This window comes from Salvelinus fontinalis, chromosome 6, assembly GCF_029448725.1.
Source record: "Salvelinus fontinalis isolate EN_2023a chromosome 6, ASM2944872v1, whole genome shotgun sequence".
Taxonomy (NCBI): domain Eukaryota; kingdom Metazoa; phylum Chordata; class Actinopteri; order Salmoniformes; family Salmonidae; genus Salvelinus; species Salvelinus fontinalis.
The window spans coordinates 81,576,524-81,600,129 of NC_074670.1; the positions used below are offsets into that span (position 1 = coordinate 81,576,524).

Consider the following 23,606-nt stretch of genomic DNA (forward strand, 5'->3'; position numbering starts at 1 on the left):
AGACCAGAGGAGAGAGGAGAGACCAGAGGAGAGAGGAGAGACCAGAGGAGAGAGGAGAGACCAGAGGAGAGAGGAGAGACCAGAGGAGAGACCAGAGAAGGAGAGACCAGACCAGAGGAGAGACCAGAGGAGAGACCAGAGGAGAGGAGAGACCAGAGGGGAGGAGAGACCAGACCAGACCAGAGGAGAGACCAGAGGAGAGGAGAGACCAGAGGAGAGGAGAGACCAGAGGAGAGGAGAGACCAGAGGAGAGGAGAGACCAGAGGAGAGGAGAGACCAGAGGGGAGGAGAGACCAGAGGAGAGGAGAGACCAGAGGGGAGGAGCCTGTTTCAGTAAAAATGTACAGACTCAGAGGGAAGAGAAACATTCCTTCGCGTTGAAAGATTCCCCTGAGGGCTATGGGATAAAACATCGTGTTGAAAGATTCCCCTGAGGCCTATGGGATAAAACATCGTGTTGAAAGATTCCCCTGAGGGCTATGGGATAAAACATCGTGTTGAAAGATTCCCCTGAGGGCTATGGGATAAAACATCGTGTTGAAAGATTCCCCTGAGGGCTATGGGATAAAACATCGTGTTGAAAGATTCCCCTGAGGGCTATGGGATAAAACATCGTGTTGAAAGATTCCCCTGAGGGCTATGGGATAAAACATCGTGTTGAAAGATTCCCCTGAGGGCTATGGGATAAAACATCGTGTTGAAAGATTCCCCTGAGGGCTATGGGATAAAACATCGTGTTGAAAGATTCCCCTGAGGGCTATGGGATAAAACATCGTGTTGAAAGATTCCCCTGAGGGCTATGGGATAAAACATCGTGTTGAAAGATTCCCCTGAGGGCTATGGGATAAAACATCGTGTTGAAAGATTCCCCTGAGGGCTATGGGATAAAACATCGTGTTGAAAGATTCCCCTGAGGGCTATGGGATAAAACATCGTGTTGAAAGATTCCCCTGAGGGCTATGGGATAAAACATCGTGTTGAAAGATTCCCCTGAGGGCTATGGGATAAAACATCGTGTTGAAAGATTCCCCTGAGGGCTATGGGATAAAACATCGTGTTGAAAGATTCCCCTGAGGGCTATGGGATAAAACATCGTGTTGAAAGATTCCCCTGAGGGCTATGGGATAAAACATCGTGTTGAAAGATTCCCCTGAGGGCTATGGGATAAAACATCGTGTTGAAAGATTCCCCTGAGGGCTATGGGATAAAACATCGTGTTGAAAGATTCCCCTGAGGGCTATGGGATAAAACATCGTGTTGAAAGATTCCCCTGAGGGCTATGGGATAAAACATCGTGTTGAAAGATTCCCCTGAGGGCTATGGGATAAAACATCGTGTTGAAAGATTCCCCTGAGGGCTATGGGATAAAACATCGTGTTGAAAGATTCCCCTGAGGGCTATGGGATAAAACATCGTGTTGAAAGATTCCCCTGAGGGCTATGGGATAAAACATCGTGTTGAAAGATTCCCCTGAGGGCTATGGGATAAAACATCGTGTTGAAAGATTCCCCTGAGGGCTATGGGATAAAACATCGTGTTGAAAGATTCCCCCGAGGGCTATGGGATAAAACATCGTGTTGAAAGATTCCCCCGAGGGCTATGGGATAAAACATCGTGTTGAAAGATTCCCCCGAGGGCTATGGGATAAAACATCGTGTTGAAAGATTCCCCTGAGGGCTATGGGATAAAACATCGTGTTGAAAGATTCCCCTGAGGGCTATGGGATAAAACATCGTGTTGAAAGATTCCCCTGAGGGCTATGGGATAAAACATCGTGTTGAAAGATTCCCCTGAGGGCTATGGGATAAAACATCGTGTTGAAAGATTCCCCTGAGGGCTATGGGATAAAACATTGTGTTGAAAGATTCCCCTGAGGGCTATGGGATAAAACATCGTGTTGAAAGATTCCCCTGAGGGCTATGGGATAAAACATTGTGTTGAAAGATTCCCCTGAGGGCTATGGGATAAAACATCGTGTTGAAAGATTCCCCTGAGGGCTATGGGATAAAACATCGTGTTGAAAGATTCCCCTGAGGGCTATGGGATAAAACATCGTGTTGAAAGATTCCCCTGAGGGCTATGGGATAAAACAGAGGCTAAAAAGCAAGTTCAAACACAGCCGGCGTCAGATGAGGTCACAGTGTTCAGATAATATTTAACAGATTGTATTTAGGAGACAGAGGTTGTGAACAGAACTAAGACTACAGAGTGGAGGTGGTAACCCGTATTGATGACCTGTGGGTCGATCCATTTAGTTTCAGCCATGACACCCACCATTTCAGAGAGTTCTTAAATATTTTCTGTAGTTAGAAATAGATCTGCATTCCTACAACATTATTTTGCTGAGATATAATTTGATTTCTGAGAAAGGGTGGTTATACTAATTGATTGCACCCATATCGGCCATTTTAATTTATAGGATCCAAATAATATTCAATACATTTCGTACCCGACATCCGATTTGGACCAAACTGTTTTCAAACAATGAGTCAGACATGAGGAATCCAAAGACATAGTCAAAAGCTCCTCACGGACCCGCCACACCATCCCACTCCAATGACCGGTACACAGTATCAGATCTGACAGACACGGACCCGACACACCATCCCACTCCAATGACCGGTACACAGTATCAGATCTGACAGACACGGACCCGACACACCATCCCACTCCAATGACCGGTACACAGTATCAGATCTGACAGACACGGACCCGACACACCATCCCACTCCAATGACCGGTACACAGTATCAGATCTGACAGACACGGACCCGACACACCATCCCACTCCAACGACTGGTACCTGAGCTCGATTCCAAGTCTCAAAGCAAAGGGTCTGAACACTTACGTAAATAATCTATTTTTTATTTATTTGCAAATATTTCTAAACACCCGTTTACACTTTGTCATTATGGGGTATTGTGTGTAGAACAAGGCCGTGTAGTGTGTAGAACAAGGCCGTGTAGTGTATAGAACAAGGCCGTGTAGTGTGTAGAACAAGGCCGTGTAGTGTGTAGAACAAGGCCGTGTAGTGTGTAGAACAAGGCCGTGTAGTGTGTAGAACAAGGCCGTGTAGTGTATAGAACAAGGCCGTGTAGTGTGTAGAACAAGGCCGTGTAGTGTGTAGAACAAGGCCGTGTAGTGTGTAGAACAAGGCCGTGTAGTGTGTAGAACAAGGCCGTGTAGTGTGTAGAACAAGGCCGTGTAGTGTATAGAACAAGGCCGTGTAGTGTGTAGAACAAGGCCGTGTAGTGTATAGAACAAGGCCGTGTAGTGTGTAGAACAAGGCCGTGTAGTGTGTAGAATAAAGCTGTGTAGTGTATAGAACAAGGCTGTGTAGTGTGTAGAACAAGGCTGTGTAGTGTGTAGAACAAGGCTGTGTAGTGTGTAGTGTGGCTGTGTAGTGTGTAGAATAAGGCTGTGTAGTGTGTAGAATAAGGCTGTGTAGTGTGTAGAATAAGGCTGTGTAGTGTGTAGAACAAGGCTGTGTAGTGTGTAGAACAAGGCTGTGTAGTGTGTATAACAAGGCTGTGTAGTGTGTATAACAAGGCTGTGTAGTGTGTATAACAAGGCTGTGTAGTGTGTAGTGTGGCTGTGTAGTGTGTAGAACAAGGCCGTGTAGTGTGTAGAATAAGGCTGTGTAGTGTGTAGAATAAGGCTGTGTAGTGTGTAGAATAAGGCTGTGTAGTGTGTAGAATAAGGCTGTGTAGTGTGTAGAATAAGGCTGTGTAGTGTGTAGAATAAGGCTGTGTAGTGTGTAGAATAAGGCTGTGTAGTGTGTAGAATAAGGATGTGTCCCTTTGAGCTTCACCATGCTCAAAGGGTTAGTCAATGTCTGCTTTTTAATGTATTCTTTATACCCCATCTACCAATAGGTGCCTGTCTTAGCAAGGAATTGGAAAACCTCCCTGGTCTTTGTGGTGAATCTGAGTTTGACTGCTCGACTGAGGGACCTTACAGATAATTGTATGTGTGGGGTACAGAGATGAGGTTGTCATTCAAAAATCCTGTTAAACACCATTACTGCACACAGAGTCCATGCAGCTCATCATGTGACTTGTTGAGCACATTTTTACCCCTGAAGTTACTTATGCCATAACAAAGAGGTTGAATACTTGACAAGACATTTACGCTTTTCAAGGCCGCCTCAGCATCCCGGCTACGTTCCATACTCGGCATCCCGAGTTGGTTCACATTATGACAGGGTTGTCCAACAACTATGAGTAAAGTCTGTCATCATACCAGTAGTATTAGCTCGCTTACAACCCGGGGTGTAATCATTAGTCCAAACAGTTGCAAAACATTACATTTCTAGAGTTTCTATTGGACAAAGTCAGGTAGGTCCCTCCCAGTTTCGTTCGCTTCCGTAACGTTTTGCAACACAATTGGCCTAATGAATACGCCAATGGTGTTTGCCAAGTTCAGCCAATATCAGTCGGTTCCAGGTTGGGGTCTTATCTCACGGGACGTACTATGCACTGACACGTTTTACTCGGTCAGTTCCAAAGTAGGCAGACAGCCTAGTGGTTAAGAGCGTTGGGTCGAATCCCTGAACCGACTAGGTGAAAAATCTGTCGATGTGCCCTTCAGCAAGACACTTAACCCCAATTACTCCTGTAAGTCGTGAAGGTATAAGAGCTTCTACTAAATGACAACTGTAAATGGTCAACACGTAACCCACTCACTGGGGCCCACAAACTATATACCTCGGTGACAAATTTACCCAGCAAGCTACGTATGAGGTGTAACTTTAGTTAGTTATCAAAGTATATTTAGCTAACGTTAGTTAGTAATGTGTCGAAATCACTTTCACCTCAACTTGCCGGCTACGAGTAGCAGGCAAGGCTACCTAGCTAGCAAAACATCGACAGCCATGGCAATCTTGTGAAAACATGCACCACAAGCTTGGTTAGCTTAACTTTCTGGTAGCTGCCACATATTACTATAATATAACTTATCAACACACGGTCATCCCAAACTGGATAACGTTATAACATGTTGATGTGCCCTTGTCAGCTTGTGTCGAAAGTGTGACTCTCAGAACAGTGTCCTTCTCCCCCTCACCAAATAAGTAGTCTGTTGTTTCCGTTGTTTCCCATTCGGGTTGTTACCTCCTCTCCAAACATGATAAAAACTTGTCTTTTGCAGTAAAATAGCCAATTTTCTTCTTTGCAGGTGTAAAATGCATTCCAGCGGTACCAACAGCGGAGCCATCTTGCCGAAGGAAGGCGGGTTCGATAACGAACAAACTTACGCAATTTCCTATTAGAGCGAACTTTGCCCCCGTCGTCATTCATTACTTTTTAAAGGAATAAAATCACAATAGCTATATCTATGTGGCTATTTCGAAACATGTGGTCTTTATATACTTAATCAAATAACATTTCGACGTGTTGCTTGTAATGTAGGTTTTACTCTTCTGATTGATACGATTTCTAAACAATCACGTCCTTGTGACCTTCCTAAGTGTTGAGGGAATGTCGTCATTTCCTGAAACCAGGCGGGGGTGTTGACGTCACCAACGTTGTGACACGTACGGCTCGTTGTCAGCAAATAGCTAACTTTATTCGTTTTTTAACAATATACAGTGAGTACAGCAACATGCCCTGCCACAACCAGTCGTTAAATAACGTTACTACCGGCCAAGAACATAACTTAACCAAGCATGTTCGGTTCGCCGCGAGCAGTAACAACAGCAGCAGCGTTCCGGTGGCGCCAATCTCTGAAGCGGTGGATGACGTCAATAGGCAGCGTTTGAACGGGAACTGTCCGAATGGTGGTGGGCTCGGCCCAGATGTTTTAAACCTTGGACCTCAACTCAAACTGCTTCCTCTTAACAGTCAGATACTAGAATTACAGACCATCATCAGAGACAAGTGAGTGTTTGTCTTGGTGATCATGTTTTTATTTGGCTACATAGTGTTTCAAATCAAATGTTATGTGTCACATGCGCCGAATACAACAGGTGTAGTAGACCTCACAGTGAAATGCTGAATACAACAGGTGTAATAGACCTCACAGTGAAATGCTGAATACAACAGGTGTAGTAGACCTCACAGTGAAATGCTGAATACAACAGGTGTAGTAGACCTTACAGTGAAATACTGAATACAACAGGTGTAGTAGACCTCACAGTGAAATGCTGAATACAACAGGTGTAGTAGACCTCACAGTGAAATGCTGAATACAACAAGTGTAGTAGACCTCACAGTGAAATGCTGAATACAACAGGTGTAGTAGACCTCACAGTGAAATGCTGAATACAACAGGTGTAGTAGACCTCACAGTGAAATGCTGAATACAACAGGTGTAGTAGACCTTACAGTGAAATGCTGAATACAACAGGTGTAGTAGACCTTACAGTGAAATGCTGAATACAACAGGTGTAGTAGACCTTACAGTGAAATGCTGAATACAACAGGTGTAGTAGACCTCACAGTGAAATGCTGAATACAACAGGTGTAGTAGACCTTACAGTGAAATGCTGAATACAACAGGTGTAGTAGACCTCACAGTGAAATGCTGAATACAACAGGTGTAGTAGACCTCACAGTGAAATGCTGAATACAACAGGTGTAGTAGACCTCACAGTGAAATGCTGAATACAACAGGTGTAGTAGACCTCACAGTGAAATGCTGAATAAAACAGGTGCAGTAGACCTCACAGTGAAATGCTGAATACAACAGGTGTAGTAGACCTCACAGTGAAATGCTGAATACAACAGGTGTAGTAGACCTCACAGTGAAATGCTGAATACAACAGGTGTAGTAGACCTTACAGTGAAATGCTGAATACAACAGGTGTAGTAGACCTTACAGTGAAATGCTGAATACAACAGGTGTAGTAGACCTCACAGTGAAATGCTGAATACAACAGGTGTAGAGGACTGGCCACCCCTCATAGCCTGGTTCCTCTCTAGGTTTCTTCCTAGGTTTTGGCCTTTCTAGGGAGTTTTTCCTAGCCACCGTGCTTCTACACCTGCATTCTAGCTGTTTGGGGTTTTAGGCTGGGTCTCTGTACAGCACTTCGAGACATTAGCTGATGTACGAAGGGCTATATTAAATAAACTTGATTGATTGATAGACCTCACAGTGAAATGCTGAATACAACAGGTGTAGTAGACCTTACAGTGAAATGCTGAATACAACAGGTGTAGTAGACCTCACAGTGAAATGCTGAATACAACAGGTGTAGTAGACCTTACAGTGAAATGCTGAATACAACAGGTGTAGTAGACCTCACAGTGAAATGCTGAATACAACAGGTGTAGTAGACCTTACAGTGAAATGCTGAATACAACAGGTGTAGTAGACCTTACAGTGAAATGCATAATACAACAGGTGTAGTAGACCTCACAGTGAAATGCTGAATACAATGCAGTTTAAAAAATAAGAATAAGAAATAAAAGTAACAAGTAATTAAAGAGCAGCAGTAAAATGACAATAGCGATACTATATATAGGGGGATACCGAGTCAATGTGCTGGGGCACCGATTAATTGAGGTAATATGTACATGTAGGTAGAGTTATTAAAGTGACCATGCATAGATAATAACAGAGTAGCAGTGGAGTTAAAAGGGGCGGGGGACAATGCAAATAGTCTGGGTTCGATTAGATGTTCAGGAGTCTTATAGGGGGGTAGAAGCTGTTTAGAAGCCTCTTGGACCTAGACTTGGCGCTCCGGTACCGCTTGCAATGCGGTAGTGTTATAGAATTTTGTAATCAATGTTCATAAATTTAAATGATCTTAATCGGTCTGCAACCCAGAGGTTGTAAAGTTCTGGTTTTAAATGAAACAGACAGAATTCCCAGCTCACAATTGATCAAATCCAAGTTTATTTGCGAGAGCTCTCCTGTGCATATACAATGATGTTCCCTTTATAACCTTCTCTTAACATACGCACATACATACACACTAACATTAGAAGAGCTTTCTTGGTCTCTACAATTCTCACCACAGTTGACCACTACCCAGCTGACAGTTCCAGTCCCCCCCCCCCCCGGATAAGGGAAACCTGGAGGGGTTCTCCCTGTCCTGTCTTATCTTCCTGTCCTGTCTTATCTTCCTGTCCTGTCTTATCTCCCTGTCCTGTCTTATCTTCCTGTCCTGTCTTATCTTCCTGTCCTGTCTTATCTCCCTGTCCTGTCTTATCTTCCTGTCCTGTCTTGTCTCCCTGTCCTGTCTTGTCTCCCTGTCCTGTCTTGTCTCCCTGTCCTGTCTTGTCTCCCTGTCCTATCTTATCTCCCCAGAGTTATAGCCGGGTCGGTTCAAACATAGGTTAATGCTCCTCTTTGTTTTCTTTCGGCACACACATACATTCCCAGGTCCAACCTAGTTGGACTTATGTTTATCAGCTTTAATTACTCCTTGTCTATGCTACATAACCTCTCTTCCCAGGTCCAACCTATTTGGACGTATGTTTATCAGCTTTAATTACTCCTTGTCTATGCTACATAACCTCTAATCCCTAATGGTTAAGTTTCCGGGTAGAATTATTTAATCATTTATCTTAAACCTTGATAAAATATTTTAAAAGGTAGCAGAGAGAACAGTCTATGACTAGGGTGGCTGGAGTCTTTGACAATTTTTAGGGCCTTCCTCTGACACCGCTTGGTATAGAGGTCCTGGATGGCAGGAAGCTTGGCCCCAGTGATGTACTGGGACGTAGGCACTACCCTCTGTAGTGCCTTGCTGTCGGAGGCCGAGCAGTTGCCATAACAGGCAGTGATGCAACCAGTCAGGATGCTCTCGATGGTGCAGCTGTAGAACATTTTGAGGATCTGAGGACCCATGCCAAATATTTTCAGTCTCCCGAGGGTGAAGAGGTTTTGTTGTGCCTTCTTCACGACTGTCTTGGTGTGCATGGACCATTCTAGTTAGTTTGTTGGTGATGTGGACAGCAAGGAAATTTAAGCTCTCAACCTGCTCCACTACAGCCCCGTCGATGAGAATGGGGGCGTGCTCAGTCCTCCTTTTCCTGTAGTCTACAATCATCTCCTTTGTCTTGATCGCATTGAGGGAGAGGTTGTTGTCCTGGCACCACACGGCCAGGTCTCTGACCTCCTCCCTATAGGCTGTCTCGTTGTTGTTGGTGATCAGGCCCACCACTGTTGTGTCATCGGAAAACTTAATGATGGTGTTGGAGTCGTGCCTGGCCATGCAGTCATGAATGAACAGGGAGTACAGGAGGGGCCTGAGAACGCACCCCTGAGGGGCCCCTATGTTGAGGATCAGCGTGGCAGATGTGTTGTTACCTACCCTTACCACCTGGGGACGGCCCGTCAGGAAGTCCAGGACCCAGTTGCAGAGGGAGGTGTTTAGGGTCCAGAGTCCTTAGCTTATTGATGAGCTTTGAGGGCACTATGGTGTTGAACGCTCAGCTGTAGTCAATGAACAGCATTCTCACATAGGTGTTCCTTTTGTCCAGGTGGGAAAGGGCAGTGTGGAGTGCAGTAGAGATTGCATCATGTGTAGATCTGTTAGGGCGGTATGCAAATTGGAGTGGGTCTAGGGTTTCTGGGATAATGTTGATGTGAGCCATGACCAGCCTTTCAAAGCACTTCATGGCTACAGACGTGAGTGCTACGGGTCGGTAGTCATTTAGGCAGGTTACCTTAGTGTTTTTGGGCACAGGGACTATGGTGGTCTGCTTAAAACATGTTGGTATTACAGACTGGGACAGGGAGAGGTTGAAAATGTCAGTGAAGACACTTGCCAGTTGGTCAGCGCATGCTCGGAGTACACGTCCTGGTAATCCGTCTGGCCCTGCGGCATTGTGAATGTTACTCACATTGGCTGCGGAGAGCATGATCACACAGTCGTCCAGAACAGCTGGAACTCTCATGCATGTTTCAGTGTTATTTTCCTCGAAGCGAGCATAGAAGTAGTTTACCTCGTCTGGTAGGCTTGTGTCACTGGGCCTACCAGTGACACGAGGGCCTACCAGTGTAATAGTTTGCAAGCCCTGCCACATCCGACGAGTGTCGGAGCCGGTGTAGTACGATTCGTTCTTAGTCTTGTATTGACACTTTGCCTGTTTGATGGTTCGTCGGAGGGCATAGCGGGATTTCTTGTAAGCTTCCGGGATAGAGTACCACTCCTTGAAAGCGGCAGCTCTAGCCTTTAGCTCAGTGCGGATGTTGCCTGTAATCCATGGCTTCTGGTTGGGGTATGTACGTACAGTCACCGTGGGGACGACGTCCTTGATACACTTCTTGATGGAGCCAATGAATGATGCGGTGTACTCCACAATGCCATAGGAAGAATCCCGGAACATATTCCAGTCTGTGCTAACGAAACAGTCCTGTAGCTTAGCATCTGCTTCATCTGACCACTTTCTTATTGACCGAGTCACTGGTGCTTCCTGCTTTAGTTTTTGCTTGTAAGCAGGAATCAGGAGGATAGTATTATGGTCAGATTTTCCAAATGGAGGGCAATTGAGAGCTTTGACGCGTGTCTCTTTGTGTGGAGTAAAGGTGGTCTAGAGTACATCCCCCCCCCCCCCCCCCTCTGGTTGCACATTTAACATGTAGATAGAAATTTGCATTAATGTCCCCGGCTACTAGGAGCGCCGCCTCTGGGTGAGCGTTTTCCTGTTTGCTTATGGTGGTATACAGCTCATTGAGTGTGGTCTTAGTGCCAGTCTCTGACTGTGGAGGTATGTAAACATAAAAATAGACGGCTACGTAAAATACAGATAAACTCTCTAGGTAGATAGTGTGGTCTACAGCTTATCATGAGATACTCTACCTCAGGCGAGCAAAACCTTAAGACTTCCTAAGATATCGTGCACCAGCTGTTGTTTACATATAAGCATAGTCCGCCACCCCTTGTCTTACCAGACGCTGCTGTTCTATCCTGCCGATACATCGTATAACCAGCCACCCCTTGTCTTACCAGAGTCCGCTGTTCCATCCTGCCGGTGCAGCGTATAACCAGCCACCCCTTGTCTTACCAGAGTCCGCTGTTCCATCCTGCCGGTGCAGCGTATAACCAGCCACCCCTTGTCTTACCAGAGGCTGCTGTTCTATCCTGCCGGTGCAGCGTATAACCAGCCACCCCTTGTCTTACCAGAGTCCGCTGTTCCATCCTGCCGGTGCAGCGTATAACCAGCCAGCTGTATGTTGATAATGTCGTCGTTCAGCCACGACTCCGTGAAGCATAAGATATTACAGTTTTGAAATGTCCCGTTGGTAGTTTCATTTTCCTCGTAGGTCGTTGATTTTATTTTCCAATGATTGCACGCTAGCTAGTAGGGACAGAAGGCAAGGGGGGTTTATTCAATCGCCTACGAATTCTCAGAAGGCAGCCCGGACCTCCATCCTCTTTTATTCACGCAAATGACGGGGATTTGGGTTTTGTTCCCGGTGAAAGCAGTATGTCGGGCTCTTCGGACTCGTTAAAGGAAAAACAAAAGCTTCTGCCAGTCCGTGGTGAGTAATCGCTGTTCTGAAGTCCAGAAGTTATTTTTGGTCATAAGAGATGGTAGCGGCAACATTATGTACAAAATAAGTTACAAACAACGCAAATAAACAACAACATAAAAACACAAATCGGTTGGGGACACGTAAAAAACATCAGCCATCGTCTCCGACGCCGTGTGTGTGTACTCAACTCAGAGGTGGGAGCAAAGTAACAAGGTGCTGTGGCCTCAACAGGACAAATTATGTTTGTTCATGTTTTGCAGGACAACCAGCAGAGGGGATTTTGTGTTCTGTGCAGACCGACTGGTAAGATTCATTTTACAAGTCGCCAGCTAGCTAGTAACTACAGTAGTTCATTTCCCGGAAAAATAGCATGAAGAGTTAGAACTGTTGATCTTCATCCTCAGATCAGACTGGTGGTGGAGGAAGGACTGAACCAGCTGCCCTACTCCGAGTGCACTGTGACCACTCCTACAGGTACTGACTCTTACTCCCTAACCCCCTACTCAGAGTGCACTGTGACCACTCCTACAGGTACTGACTCTTACTCCCTAACCCCTACTCAGAGTGCACTGTGACCACTCCTACAGGTACTGACTCTTACTCCCTAACCCCTACTCCGAGTGCACTGTGACCACTCCTACAGGTACTGACTCTTACTCCCTAACCCCCTACTCCGAGTGCACTGTGACCACTCCTACAGGTACTGACTCTTACTCCCTAACCCCTACTCCTACAGGTACTGACTCTTACTCCCTAACCCCTACTCAGAGTGCACTGTGACCACTCCTACAGGTACTGACTCTTACTCCCTAACCCCTACTCAGAGTGCACTGTGACCACTCCTACAGGTACTGACTCTTACTCCCTAACCCCTACTCAGAGTGCACTGTGACCACTCCTACAGGTACTGACTCTTACTCCCTAACCCCCTACTCCGAGTGCACTGTGACCACTCCTACAGGTACTGACTCTACTCCCTAACCCCTACTCAGAGTGCACTGTGACCACTCCTACAGGTACTGACTCTTACTCCCTAACCCCCTACTCCGAGTGCACTGTGACCACTCCTACAGGTACTGACTCTTACTCCCTAACCCCTACTCCTACAGGTACTGACTCTTACTCCCTAACCCCTACTCTTACAGGTACTGACTCTTACTCCCTAACCCCTACTCAGAGTGCACTGTGACCACTCCTACAGGTACTGACTCTTACTCCCTAACCCCTACTCCTACAGGTACTGACTCTTACTCCCTAACCCCTACTCCGAGTGCACTGTGACCACTCCTACAGGTACTGACTCTTACTCCCTAACCCCTACTCAGAGTGCACTGTGACCACTCCTACAGGTACTGACTCTTACTCCCTAACCCCTACTCCGAGTGCACTGTGACCACTCCTACAGGTACTGACTCTTACTCCCTAACCCCTACTCAGAGTGCACTGTGACCACTCCTACAGGTACTGACTCTTATTCCCTATCCCCTACTCCGAGTGCACTGTGACCACTCCTACAGGTACTGACTCTTACTCCCTAACCCCCTACTCCGAGTGCACTGTGACCACTCCTACAGGTACTGACTCTTACTCCCTAACCCCCTACTCAGAGTGCACTGTGACCACTCCTACAGGTACTGACTCTTACTCCCTAACCCCTACTCAGAGTGCACTGTGACCACTCCTACAGGTACTGACTCTTACTCCCTAACCCCTACTCCGAGTGCACTGTGACCACTCCTACAGGTACTGACTCTTACTCCCTAACCCCTACTCAGAGTGCACTGTGACCACTCCTATAGCAGGGTTTCCGTTAGCTGTTTTTTTATGAATAAAATTGGCGCAGGCCAATTGTCTGGGAGAAGAAGAAAAATATCCCATTGTGAAATAATGTTTTATAGCTTCTTCATTGATGGAAATACCAGATGACAGAAATACATTAATCTGGACATGCTTATCGGTCTATAGGGGCATTTGCATAATTTAGTGGAATTAAATTGGCGCGTGTACAGTACATTCGTTACGTGTTTTCGTTATGTATGCATCTTGTTCGTCACACCGTACAGCGTACAGAGCCTTTGAGTGGAAAATCTGTCAGACAGTGGTGCATTGTGGGAACTTGGAAAAATGCGCTGTCAAATCATGACGTCGGTGATCTTCAGGTCGAAAAGTCGGCGCTCTAGAAAGAGTCCAGAGTTCCCGCGTTGGAATTCTGAGTTAGACGGGAAAACAAAATCCCAGTTGTTTTGAACGTGGAATGTTCAACGGAAGGCTTCGTCGGGGCTTCGTCGGGGCTTCGCCGGGGCTACGTCGGGGCTTCGCCGGGGCTACGTCGGGGCTACGTCGGGGCTTCTCACACTACTTCCCAATGAGGCAGCAGGCATTTTGAAAACATCATTTAATTGTTTGAAATGTGAACGTTTTGATACATATGAGGCGTGTCCTACCTTGCTTCAAAGTAGCCTATTAGATCTATTTACTAAATATCTAATGGCTGTTTATTTTTTAATCTCTGTTAATAATAATGGCTGCTGTTTTACAGTCTCTTAAACCAATTCTGCTATTGTGTTTTTTAGCGTAACTAATTCTGTACATAATGTTTCTGCCACCGTCTCTTGTGACCGAAAATAGCTTCTAGATATCAGGACAGCGATTACTCACCCCGTACTGGAATACGTTTTTCTTCTATAACGAGTCGGACGCAAAGGATTTAGTCCAGACACCCGACAAGGCCCTCGTCCCCGTCATTCGCAGGAGAAAGACACGGATCCGATGGCGAGTGTGTAATCTGCCTTTACCATCGGTCCTATTAGCCAACGTACAATCATTGGATAATAAAATAGTTGAACTACGGGCACGTATATCTTACCTACGGGACATTAACTGTAATATCTCGTGGCTGTATATCCTACCTACGGGACATTAACTGTAATATCTCGTGGCTGTATATCCTACCTACGGGACATTAACTGTAATATCTCGTGGCTGTATATCCTACCTACGGGACATTAACTGTAATATCTCGTGGCTGTATATCCTACCTACGGGACATTAACTGTAATATCTCGTGGCTGTATATCCTACCTACGGGACATTAACTGTAATATCTCGTGGCTGTATATCCTACCTACGGGACATTAACTGTAATATCTCGTGGCTGTATATCCTACCTACGGGACATTAACTGTAATATCTCGTGGCTGAACGACGACATGAATAACACAGCTGGCAGGTTTTACGCTTTTTCGTCAGGATAGAACAGCAGCCTCTGGTAAGACAAGCGGTGACGGTCTATGTATAATTGTAAACAACAGCTGGTGCACGAAATCTAAGGAAGTCTTGAGGTTTTGCTCGCCTGAGGTAGAGTATCTCATGATAAGCTATAGACCACACTATTTACCAAAAGAGTTCTCATCTATATTCATTGTAGCTGTCTACCACAACAAACCGATGCTGGCACTAAGACTGCATACAATGAGCGAATGGGAAAATGCTCATTGAGGCGGTGCTCCTAGTGGCCGGGGACTTTAATGCAGGGAAACTGAAATCCATTTGACCTCATTTTTACCAGCATGTTTAATGTGCAACCAGAGGGAAAATATCTCTAGACCACCTTTACTCCCTCACCCTTCATTTGGTAAATCTGACCATAATTCTATCCTCCTGATTCCTGCTTACCTCACATCGTTGCATCCTCGACTTGCATGTTCTGTTTATATGAATTACCATATTCTAAATGTGATTTCTGTCATTCTGAGCACCGTGTGGGTGGACGCCCTAATTACACGCCGACCCCTAGCCTCTACACGCCGACCCCTAGCCTCTACACGCCGACCCCTAGCCTCTACACGCCGACCCCTAGCCTCTACACGCCGACCCCTAACCTCTACACGCCGACCCCTAGCCTCTACACGCCGACCCCTAACCTCTACACGCCGACCCCTAACCTCTACACGCCGACCCGTACACACTATTCACATTCTGCTTCATGTCTCTCCAGGACACATGTATGAAGGTGTAAAGTTTGAGAGAGGTAACTGTGGAGTCAGCATCATGAGAAGTGGTGAGTTCAAGACAAACAACCTTTCTGGTATCGCCCTCTACTGAAAAATATGTCCTCTTCTTTTCACATACCTGACCTGTTTAGGGACCTGTGTCTGTCCATCCCCCAGGTGAGGCCATGGAGCAGGGTCTGAGGGACTGTTGTAGGTCCATCCGCATCGGGAAGATCCTGATCCAGAGTGATGAAGAGACCCAGGAGGCTAAGGTCTACTATGCTAAGTTCCCCCCGGACATTAACAGGAGGAAGGTGCTGCTCATGTACCCAATACTGAGTAAGTACAAAGATCCTGTCAAAGGGGAAGATATTACAGATGTCTTGAATGTTGGGTTATTTTTTACTAATCCTGGAGTTTTTTTCAGCAAATAGTGAAAATGGTGAAAAAGTATAATTTCCTGTTGTTAACACGTCGTCATTAACTTTAGACAAATACATTAGAACCAGCAGTTGATCAAATTCAGTCAAACCCCCCTCATTGGCCAGCAGGTTATGACAGGTTCTGGTCCCACAACAGTTGTGATGGTTTTAATAACCATTTTCCCTCCGCTGGCCACCTATTGGAAGAATGGTTTCTGAAAACAAGATCTGGAGGGCGGTGCATGTCCCTCCCCCTTTACAAAGGTGGAGATCCTTCTGACCTAGATAACTACCACCCAATTTATAAACTCTCAGCTAATAACTTCAAATTATATTCTTAATGTGCACCAGTCTAGTTATACACCTGGACATACAGTGCATTCTGAAAGTATTCAGACCCATTTAAAAAAATAAATATGTTTTTTGCCTTTAATTAACTGGGCAAGTCAGTTAAAAACAAATTCTTATTTACAATGACAGCCTAGGAACAGTAGGTTAACTGCCTTGTTCAGGGGCAGAACGACAGATTTGTACCTTGTCAGCTCGGGGATTCAATCTTGCAACCTTTCGGTTACATTACAGCCTTATTCTAAATTGGATTAAATCGTTTTTTCCCCTCATCAAACTACATACAATACCCCAGAATGACATCACAATACCCCAGAATGACATCACAATACCCCAGAATGACATCACAATACCCCATAATGACATCACAATACCCCATAATGACATCACAATACCCCATAATGACATCACAATACCCCATAATGACATCACAATACCCCAGAATGACATCACAATAACCCATAATGATATCACAATTAGAGGTCGACCGATTATGATTTTTCAACGCCGATACCGATTATTGGAGGACCAAAAAGCCGATACCGATTATTGGAGGACCAAAAAGCCGATACCGATTATTGGAGGACCAAAAAGCCGATACCGATTATTGGAGGACCAAAAAGCCGATACCGATTATTGGAGGACCAAAAAGCCGATACCGATTTATTGGAGGACCAAAAAGCCGATACCGATTTATTGGAGGACCAAAAAGCCGATACCGATTTATTGGAGGACCAAAAAGCCGATACCGATTTATTGGAGGACCAAAAAGCCGATACCGATTATTGGAGGACCAAAAAGCCGATACCGATTATTGGAGGACCAAAAAGCCGATAGATTATTGGAGGACCAAAAAGCCGATACCGATTATTGGAGGACCAAAAAGCCGATACCGATTAAATCGTCCGATATTTTTATTTTTGTGGTTGTAATAATGACAATTACAACTACTGAATGAACACTTATTTTAACTTAATATAATACATCAATAAAATCTATTTAGTCTCAAATAAATTATGAAACATGTTCAATTTGGTTTAAATAATGCAAAAACAAAGTGTTGGAGAAGTAAAAGTGCAAAATGTGTAAAAAACGCTAACGTTTAAGTTCGTTGCTCAGAACATATGAAATACAGTTGAAGTCGGAAGTTTACATACACTTAGGTTGGAGTCATTAAAACTCGTTTTTCAACCACTCCACAAATTTCTTGTTAACAAACTATAGTTTTGGCAAGTCGGTTAGGACATCTACTTTGTGCATGACACAAGTCATTTTTCCAACAATTGTTTACAGACAGATTATTTCACTTATAATTCACTGTATCACAATTCCAGTGGGTCAGAAGTTTACATACACTAAGTTGACTGTGCCTTTAAACAGCTTGGAAAATTCCAGAAAATGATGTAATGGCTTTAGAATCTTCTGATAGGCTAATTGACATCATTTTAGTCAATTGGAGGTGTACCTGTGGATGTATTTCAAGGCCTACCTTCAAACTCAGTGGCTCTTTACTTGACATCATGGGAAAATCAAAATAAATCAGCCAAGACCTCAGAAAAAGAATTGTAGACCTCCACGAGTCTGGAAATTGCTCCCAAGGATGAACCAAATGCCTGAAGGTACCGCGTTCATCTGTACAAACAACAGTACGCAAGTTTAAACACCATGTGACCACGCAGCCGTCATACCGCTCAGGAAGGAGACGCGTTCTGTCTCCTAGAGATGAACGTACTTTGGTGCGAAAAGTGCAAATCAATCCCAGAACAACAGCAAAGGACCTTGTGAAGATGCTGGAGGAAACAGGCAAAAAGTATCTATATCCACAGTAAAACGAGTCCTATATCGACATAACCTGAAAGGCCGCTCAGCAAGGAAGAAGCCACTGCTCCAAAACCGCCATAAAAAAGCCAGACTACGGTTTGCAACTGCACATGGGGACAAAGATCGTACTTTTTGGAGAAATGTCCTCTGGTCTGATGAAACAAAAATAAAACTGTTTGGCCATAATGACCATCGTTATGTTTGAAGGAAAAAGGGGGAGGCTTGCAAGCCGAAGAACACCATCCCAACCGTGAAGCACGGTGGTGGTTTCATCATGTTGTGGGGGTGCTTTGCTGCAGGAGGGACTGGTGCACTTCACAAAATAGATGGCATCATGAGGAATGAAAATTATGTGGATGTATTGAAGCAACATCTCAGACATCAGTCAGGAAGTTAAAGCTTGGTCATGACCCAAAGCATACTTCCAAAGTTGTGGCAAAATGGACTATTGGATGTTCTTATAGGCACTATGGTATTGCCAGCCTAATCTCGGGAGTTGATAGGCTTGAAGTCATAAACAGCGCTGTGCATCCCAAAGCGAAGAGCTGCTGGCAAACGCAGGAAAGTGCTGTTTGAATGAATGCTTACGAGCCTGCTGCTGCCTACCACCGCTCAGTCAGACTGCTCTATCAAATCATAGACTTAGTTATAACATAATAACACACAGAAATACGAGCCTTTGGTCATTAATATGGTCGAATCCGGAAACTATTATTTTGAAACCAAAACTTTTATTCTTTCAGTGAAATAAGGAACCGTAATGACCCGGTACCACTACTAGATCCAGACATAATGTTACCAGACTGACCGGTACCACTACTAGATCCAGACTGACCGGTACCACTACTAGATCCAGACTGACCGGTACCACTACTAGATCCAGACTGACCGGTACCACTACTAGATCCAGACTGACCGGTACCACTACTAGATCCAGACGTAATGTTACCAGACTGACCGGTACCACTACTAGATCCAGACATAATGTTACCAGACTGACCGGTACCACTACTAGATCCAGACTGACCGGTACCACTACTAGATCCAGACTGACCGGTACCACTACTAGATCCAGACTGACCGGTACCACTACTAGATCCAGACATAATGTTACCAGACTGACCGGTACCACTACTGTGTGTGTGTCCATGTGTGTGTCCATGTGTGTGTCCGTCCGTCCAGGTACAGGTAATACTTTGTGTGTGTGTCCAGGTACAGGTAACACTGTGATCGAGGCGGTGCAGGTGTTGATTGAGCATGGACTCCAACCCAAACACATTATCCTCCTCTCTCTCTTCTCCACCCCACACGGTAGGTAACACATTATCCTCCTCTCTCTCTTCTCCACCCCACACGGTAGGTAACACATTATCCTCCTCTCTCTCTTCTCCACCCCACACGGTAGGTAACACATTATCCTCCTCTCTACCCCACACGGTAGGTAACACATTATCCTCCTCTCTCTCTTCTCCACCCCACACGGTAGGTAACACATTATCCTCATCTCTCTCTCTTCTCCACCCCACACGGTAGGTAACACATTATCCTCCTCTCTCTCTCTTCTCCACCCCACACGGTAGGTAACACATTATCCTCCTCTCTCTCTCTCCTCCACCCCACACGGTAGGTAACACATTATCCTCTCTCTCTCTCTCCTCCACCCCACACGGTAGGTAACACATTATCCTCTCTCTCTCTCTCCTCCACCCCACACGGTAGGTAACACATTATCCTCCTCTCTCTCTCTCCTCCACCCCACACGGTAGGTAACACATTATCCTCTCTCTCTCTCTCCTCCACCCCACACGGTAGGTAACACATTATCCTCCTCTCTCTCTCTCCTCCACCCCACACGGTAGGTAACACATTATCCTCTCTCTCTCTCTCCTCCACCCCACACGGTAGGTAACACATTATCCTCCTCTCTCTCCTCCACCCCACACGGTAGGTAACACATTATCCTCCTCTCTCTCTCTCCTCCACCCCACACGGTAGGTAACACATTATCCTCTCTCTCTCTCTCCTCCACCCCACACGGTAGGTAACACATTATCCTCTCTCTCTCTCTCCTCCACCCCACACGGTAGGTAACACATTATCCTCCTCTCTATCTCTTCTCCACCCCACACGGTAGGTACCACATTATCCTCTCTCTCTCTCTCCTCCACCCCACACGGTAAGGAACACATTATCCTCCTCTCTCTCTCTCCTCCACCCCACACGGTAGGTAACACATTATCCTCTCTCTCTCTCTTCTCCACCCCACACGGTAGGTAACACATTATCCTCCTCTCTCTCTCTTCTCCACCCCACACGGTAGGTAACACATTATCCTCCTCTCTCTCTCTCTTCTCCACCCCACACGGTAGGTAACACATTATCCTCTCTCTCTCTCTCTCCTCCACCCCACACGGTAGGTAACACATTATCCTCTCTCTCTCTCTCCTCCACCCCACACGGTAGGTAACACTCCTCTCTCTCATCCTCCCTTTATTTGCCTCTCTACATCCGTCCTCCACTGTCTCTCACTATCTCCTCCTTTCTCTACATCTCTCTAGGAGCCAAGGCCATTCTCCAAGAGTTCCCAGAGATCACCCTGCTCACCACAGAGCTGCACCCGGTCGCCCCCACACACTTTGGACAGAAGTACTTTGGGACAGAATGACAAACACACCACACCAGACTAGACCACAAAACACCACACCAGACTAGACCACAAAACACCAGACCACACCAGACTAGACCACACCACACCAGACCACAACACACCAGACCACACCAGACCAGACCACAACACACCAGACCAGACCACACCACACCAGACCACACCACACCAGACCACAACACACCAGACCACAACACACCACAACACACCAGACTAGACCACAACACACCAGACTAGACCACAACACACCAGACTAGACCACAACACACCAGACTAGACCACAACACACCAGACTAGACCACAACACACCAGACTAGACCACAACACACCAGACTAGACCACAACACACCAGACTAGACCACAACACACCAGACTAGACCACAACACACCACACCAGACCACAACACACCAGACTAGACCACACCAGACTAGACCACAACACACCAGACTAGACCACAACACACCAGATTAGACCACAACACACCACACCAGACCACAACACACCAGACCAGACTAGACCACAACACACCAGACCAGACTAGACCACAACACACCAGACCACAACACACCAGACTAGACCACACCACACCAGACTAGACCACAACACACCAGACCACACCACACCAGACTAGACCACAACACACCACACCAGACCATAACACACCAGACCACAACACAACACACCAGACCACACCACACCAGACCACAACACAACACACCAGACCACACCACACCAGACTAGACCACAACACACCACACCAGACCATAACACACCAGACCACACCAGACTAGACCACAACACACCACACCAGACCACAACACACCAGACTAGACCACAACACACCAGACCACACCAGACTAGACCACACCAGACTAGACCACACCAGACTAGACCACACCAGACTAGACCACAACACACTAGACCACAACACACCAGACCACAACACACCAGACCACAACACACCAGACTAGACCACAACACACCAGACTAGACCACAACACACCAGACTAGACCACAACACACCAGACCACACCAGACTAGACCACACCAGACTAGACCACAACACACCAGACTAGACCACAACACACCAGACTAGACCACAACACACCAGACTAGACCACAACACACCAGACTAGACCACAACACACCAGACTAGACCACAACACACCAGACTAGACCACAACACACCAGACTAGACCACACCAGACTAGACCACAACACACCAGACTAGACCACACCACACCAGACCACAACACACCAGACTAGACCACAACACACCAGACTAGACCACAACACACCAGACCACAACACACCAGACTAGACCACAACACACCAGACCACAACACACCAGACTAGACCACAACACACCAGACTAGACCACAACACACCAGACTAGACCACAACACACCAGACTAGACCACAACACACCAGACCACAACACACCAGACTAGACCACAACACACCAGACCACAACACACCAGACTAGACCACAACACACCAGACCACAACACACCAGACTAGACCACAACACACCAGACTAGACCACAACACACCAGACCACACCAGACCACACCACACCATACCATACTAGACATCCCAAAGATCAGTGTGAATAAAATAAAAAAATCAATGCTGAACTTTTTAGATGTGATGTTACTGAGAGTCATATAACTTCATTATCTACGATACGTGTTATTATCTGATGTTACTGAGTCATATAACTTCATTATCTACGATACGTGTTATTATCTGATGTTACTGAGAGTCATATAACTTCATTATCTACGATACGTGTTATTATCTGATGTTACTGAGTCATATAACTTCATTATCTACGATACGTGTTATTATCTGATGTTACTGAGTCATATAACTTCATTATCTACGATACGTGTTATTATCTGATGTTACTGAGAGTCATATAACTTCATTATCTACGATACGTGTTATTATCTGATGTTACTGAGTCATATAACTTCATTATCTACGATACGTGTTATTATCTGATGTTACTGAGAGTCATATAACTTCATTATCTACGATACGTGTTATTATCTGATGTTACTGAGTCATATAACTTCATTATCTACGATACGTGTTATTATCTGATGTTACTGAGTCATATAACTTCATTATCTACGATACGTGTTATTATCTGATGTTACTGAGTCATATAACTTCATTATCTACGATACGTGTTATTATCTGATGTTACTGAGTCATATAACTTCATTATCTACGATACGTGTTATTATCTGATGTTACTGAGTCATATAACTTCATTATCTACGATACGTGTTATTATCTGATGTTACTGAGTCATATAACTTCATTATCTACGATACGTGTTATTATCTGATGTTACTGAGAGTCATATAACTTCATTATCTACGATACGTGTTATTATCTGATGTTACTGAGAGTCATATAACTTCATTATCTACGATACGTGTTATTATCTGATGTTACTGAGTCATATAACTTCATTATCTACGATACGTGTTATTATCTGATGTTACTGAGTCATATAACTTCATTATCTACGATACGTGTTATTATCTGATGTTACTGAGTCATATAACTTCATTATCTACGATACGTGTTATTATCTGATGTTACTGAGTCATATAACTTCATTATCTACGATACGTGTTATTATCTGATGTTACTGAGAGTCATATAACTTCATTATCTACGATACGTGTTATTATCTGATGTTACTGAGTCATATAACTTCATTATCTACGATACGTGTTATTATCTGATGTTACTGAGAGTCATATAACTTCATTATCTACGATACGTGTTATTATCTGATGTTACTGAGTCATATAACTTCATTATCTACGATACGTGTTATTATCTGATGTTACTGAGTCATATAACTTCATTATCTACGATACGTGTTATTATCTGATGTTACTGAGTCA

At 45.1% G+C, this 23,606-nt stretch overlaps 2 protein-coding genes across 3 annotated transcripts in view; one reads left to right on the forward strand and one right to left on the reverse strand.

Annotated features, from left to right (window-relative positions):
• The window catches only part of LOC129858532 (iron-sulfur clusters transporter ABCB7, mitochondrial-like), a 147,447-nt gene extending 142,061 nt beyond the window's left edge, over positions 1-5,386 (reverse strand). For both annotated transcript variants that reach the window (XR_008760056.1, XM_055927836.1), the window contains exon 1: positions 5,065-5,386. Coding sequence is in view for 1 of the 2 variants with exons in the window: in XM_055927836.1 (XP_055783811.1) it covers positions 5,065-5,214 (150 nt within the window). In the remaining variant the exon portion in view is untranslated. The remainder of the gene's footprint in view (positions 1-5,064) is intronic.
• Positions 5,387-5,500: 114 nt separating this feature from the next.
• LOC129858533 (uracil phosphoribosyltransferase homolog) lies at positions 5,501-22,313 on the forward strand. The gene is made up of 7 exons (XM_055927837.1): positions 5,501-5,876; positions 11,688-11,730; positions 11,832-11,901; positions 15,425-15,487; positions 15,597-15,758; positions 19,223-19,321; positions 20,569-22,313. Exons 1-7 carry the CDS (start codon positions 5,602-5,604, stop codon positions 20,673-20,675), a joined length of 819 nt encoding a protein of 272 aa, XP_055783812.1. The 5' UTR covers positions 5,501-5,601; the 3' UTR covers positions 20,676-22,313.
• Positions 22,314-23,606: the final 1,293 nt, after the last annotated feature.

What these genes read in the sequence shown, in the direction of transcription:
- LOC129858533 (XM_055927837.1), top strand. Translation starts at nt 5,602, where the DNA reads ATGCCCTGCCACAACCAGTCGTTAAATAACGTTACTACCGGCCAAGAA. An exon ending in CAGACCATCATCAGAGACAA is followed by an intron (nt 5,877 to 11,687) that starts GTGAGTGTTTGT and finishes CATGTTTTGCAG; the next exon opens with GACAACCAGCAGAGGGGATT. An exon ending in GCTCATGTACCCAATACTGA is followed by an intron (nt 15,759 to 19,222) that starts GTAAGTACAAAG and finishes GTGTGTGTCCAG; the next exon opens with GTACAGGTAACACTGTGATC.